Genomic DNA, 3,726 nt, shown 5'->3' with positions numbered 1-3,726 from the left:
ATAAAGGGAAGTAGATCCTGCATTCATAGAAGAAAGAAACTTGGAACTGTAGAGTTCATTAAGTGACAAAAAAGCTCAAGGAAAGCAAGTCAAGAACTCACCCAAGAGAATTCATTAATTTACCATTTCCCATATCAACATTTCCAGGGGAGGCCATTTCAGCTGGGAATTAAGTCCCTCTGAAGCTATGCAGAGAAAAAAGAAGAAAGTAGGTCCTGGAATCTAAAGATAAAGCACCTTTACAAAACCCTGGGTTACTCTTGGCTCCAGGAGCACAAAGGTATACATAACAGGACTCTGAAAATTTCTCTAAATGCCAATTTCTTTCATTCATCATTGATCTTAGCACCTAGCAACAGGAATAAAGAAACTGGAGTTACTAGGTCCAAAAATGTCTGAAACCTGATATTAGGCTGGAAGAACTGTCTCCATGCATCATTTAGAATGGAAGCCATTTCCACCAATTCTTATGAGGAAAGGCATCTTCATCCATATAATGCCACCCAAAGACTGTTGCCTGGCTCTCCTCACTGCCATCTCCAGTCCACATCTGTAGATGAGAGGATAGGCTAGAACAGCCCTGGCACTTAACATGGATGGACTGTTGACATATTTCACCAACTTAGCATAACAAGTCAGCTAAGTACTGCTGAAGTTAAACTACATCTTTACTTCCTGTTTGGACTGGAATTTTCTCAGTCTTTAAGTGAATCTACAGGTGGTCAAGTACCTAGGCTTTTTACTGCCAAAGGTAACAAATTTATCTATCTTTTAATTAAAATTACCATGTTATATTCCCTAGTTTTTTGGCCTCTGTTTCCCTTTCAAACTTCCTATTTTAGATTTTCTTTTGACTGTTAAAAAGGAATCAATTATGAAGGATTAAAGTCTGTGTTAGAGTCTAGATCTGGGTACATTCTTCCTAATAGTAATCTCAATACCTGTCTCCAGAGCCTGTAACTGCTACAGCTTTTGATGATAAATATCAGAAAGTTTATGAATGTTCTAAAAGGACCATGTGAACTGATACTTATTCTACATTCTCATACCATTTGTCTCTTAAGGTACTAATGTCCCCTAGTGAAGCCAATGGAAACTAATGAGATGTCAATATATATTTACACACACACACACACACACACACACACACACACACACACACACACACACACACACGATGTGGCTACATGTTTTATAGAAGGATGCTTTATTTTCACATCTTTCACTCTTCACTTATGAGTTGGTTTCATTTGTTCTTAAATGATACACAGCAGTGGCACCTGTCAGTCTTACACCCCTGTTCTTGTTAGCTTCTCCATGGGTTTGGGAACCATGCACCAATGTCAGTTTTCAAGAAAGGCTGGCTTTCTTCCCTATCCCTGAACCACTTCTATCTAGTGCATGAGCTTCCTACTTGCAGAAGGGAAAGTAAGCATCAAGGTCAAAGACTATATTGGTTTGCACTTATTGGGACTGAGTACAACAAAATCTATCTGCTCTTTAGTTACTTTTCATCATTTCTCCAAAGCAAGCTGACGCATTTTTCTGTGAAAGGACTCATGTGTTGCAATTCTGTATCTTTCCATTCACTCACTGAATTATAATCTGGTAAAACAAACAAATATGTTTGTATTAATAATAAAGGTTTAACTCTAAAAGCAACACTTTGTCACCACTATAGCCTACTTTCTGACACTTAATAGTTCTCTCAAGACTGATGCAGAAGGTGGGGCTGAGCAAGAGAAATAACTAAGGTAAACAATTTGTTGAGATTTGCTACAAACATATTGATTTGCAAAATGTAAAAAAGGAGGTGGAAAGTTTAAGGCATGCTTAAAATCACAGAACCTAGGAGGTCCAGGCAAGAGCACCAGCAAATGAAATGACTCTTGTTCTCAGAAATATCCCATCTCAAAACATATAAACAGAACCAAGAAATGTGGGGAAAATGGAGGAAGTAATTTATTGAAATCACATCTCTGAACTAGCTGAGAAATACATATTTAAACACATCTATGAAAACTAATTGGAATATTTAACCCATTAGCCAAATGAAATATTAAAGGGCATATAGGTTAGAATATTTCTTTAACCCTAACATGAAAGATAATTATTTTCTAGGAAAGTCATTTTTTTCAAGTTTAATGTCCTGATCAGTATTTCACAAAGAGATAACATAATGTTTAGTCATTGCTATGTAGCTCTTCTATGCATACACAAAAAATTTATCAAGATACAACTAAGAAATAGAAATCTGGAGACCAAGCAGCATAGCTATTTAGTAATGGAAAAAATATTATCTTACAATAGTTATGCTGCATACTTTCAGAGGCCTCTGATTTTACAAAACTAGGTCTATAATAGCAAACACTAAACTGAGTCAACTTCTTCCAGACAACTAAAGAGACCACACAGAATGGAGCCTTGGAACTCCACCTTGGGAAGTGGTTTCATCTTGGTGGGAATTCTCGATGACAGTGGCTCTCCTGAACTGCTCTGTGCTACAATGGCTGCTTTGTACATGTTGGCACTGATCAGCAATGGGCTGCTGATCCTGGTCATCACAATGGATGTGTACCTCCATGTTCCTATGTACCTCTTGCTTGGGCAGCTCTCTCTCATGGACCTTCTCCTCACATCAGTTATCAGTCCCAAGGCTGTCATGGATTTTCTGCTCAGAGACAACACCATCACCTTTGGTGGTTGTGCCCTTCAGATGTTCCTGGAACTGGCACTGGGTAGTGCAGAAGACCTCCTTCTGGCCTTCATGGCCTATGACAGGTATGTGGCCATTTGTCATCCATTGAACTACACGATCTTTATGAGGCCAAGCATTTGCTGGCTTATGGTAGCCATATCCTGGATTCCAGCTTCCCTGAGTGCCTTAGGATATACTATCTACACCATGCAGTATCCCTTCTGCAAATCCCGAGAGATCAGACACCTGTTCTGTGAGATCCCTCCATTACTGAAGTTGGCCTGTGCAGATACCTCCAGATATGAACTCATGGTTTATTTGATGGGAGTGACCTTGCTAATTCCCCCTCTTGCTGCCATCCTGGCCTCCTACTCACTAATTCTGTTTACTGTGCTCAATATGCCCTCAAATGAGGGCAGGAAAAAAGCCCTTGTCACCTGCTCTTCCCACCTGACTGTGGTTGGAATGTACTATGGACCTCTCACAGTCATGTACATCTTGCCCAGTTCCTACCACAGTTCCAAACAAGAGAATATTCTCTCATTTCTGTACACAATCTTCACCCCAGCTCTGAATCCTCTAATTTACAGTCTAAGGAATAAGGAGGTCAGTGGGGCTTTGAAGAGGGTCCTGGGAAAACGGTTGTTGCCAACACACCCTACCTTCTAGGTATCTTTAATAGTTGTCCTTTATACTCAAATTCTCTCAAAGTCAGAAACTTCCTATTTGAAATACTTATCACAAAACCAGGAGAATAAACGTGTGTATTTTGATAGAGAAGTATGGAACCAAAACTACCTTTGTAAATGCATTTTCGTCTTATCTTCATGAGGTATTTAATAAGATTCATAAGATTTTAGACACAGGTCTAAAATCACTCTTCTTTTAAAAATCATTTCTATTTTCCAGTTAAGTGCTTTATTTAAAACAAGGATCTAGGATATTAACACTTGATAAAACTCATGAGCTATAAATCATATTGGGCCAACAACTAGAGAAAATGGTATCAAGTGGGAAGCTCACATATA

The 3,726-nt window shown here is 38.8% G+C and overlaps 1 protein-coding gene across 1 annotated transcript; it reads left to right on the top strand.

The window, feature by feature from the left end:
- Positions 1 to 2,415: 2,415 nt before the first annotated feature.
- LOC114710261 (olfactory receptor 2AG1-like) lies at positions 2,416 to 3,367 on the top strand. The gene has a single exon (XM_028894365.1). The coding sequence runs from the start codon at positions 2,417 to 2,419 to the stop codon at positions 3,365 to 3,367; it is 951 nt and encodes a 316-aa protein (XP_028750198.1). The 5' UTR covers position 2,416.
- The last annotated feature ends 359 nt before the right edge of the window (positions 3,368 to 3,726 follow it).

The sequence above is a fragment of the Peromyscus leucopus genome, chromosome 1 (assembly GCF_004664715.2).
Source record: "Peromyscus leucopus breed LL Stock chromosome 1, UCI_PerLeu_2.1, whole genome shotgun sequence".
Taxonomy (NCBI): Eukaryota; Metazoa; Chordata; class Mammalia; order Rodentia; family Cricetidae; genus Peromyscus; species Peromyscus leucopus.
Note: the sequence above shows the minus strand (reverse complement) of the source record. Positions and strands in the feature narration are given on the sequence as shown.

What these genes read in the sequence shown, in the direction of transcription:
- LOC114710261 (XM_028894365.1), top strand. Translation starts at nt 2,417, where the DNA reads ATGGAGCCTTGGAACTCCACCTTGGGAAGTGGTTTCATCTTGGTGGGA.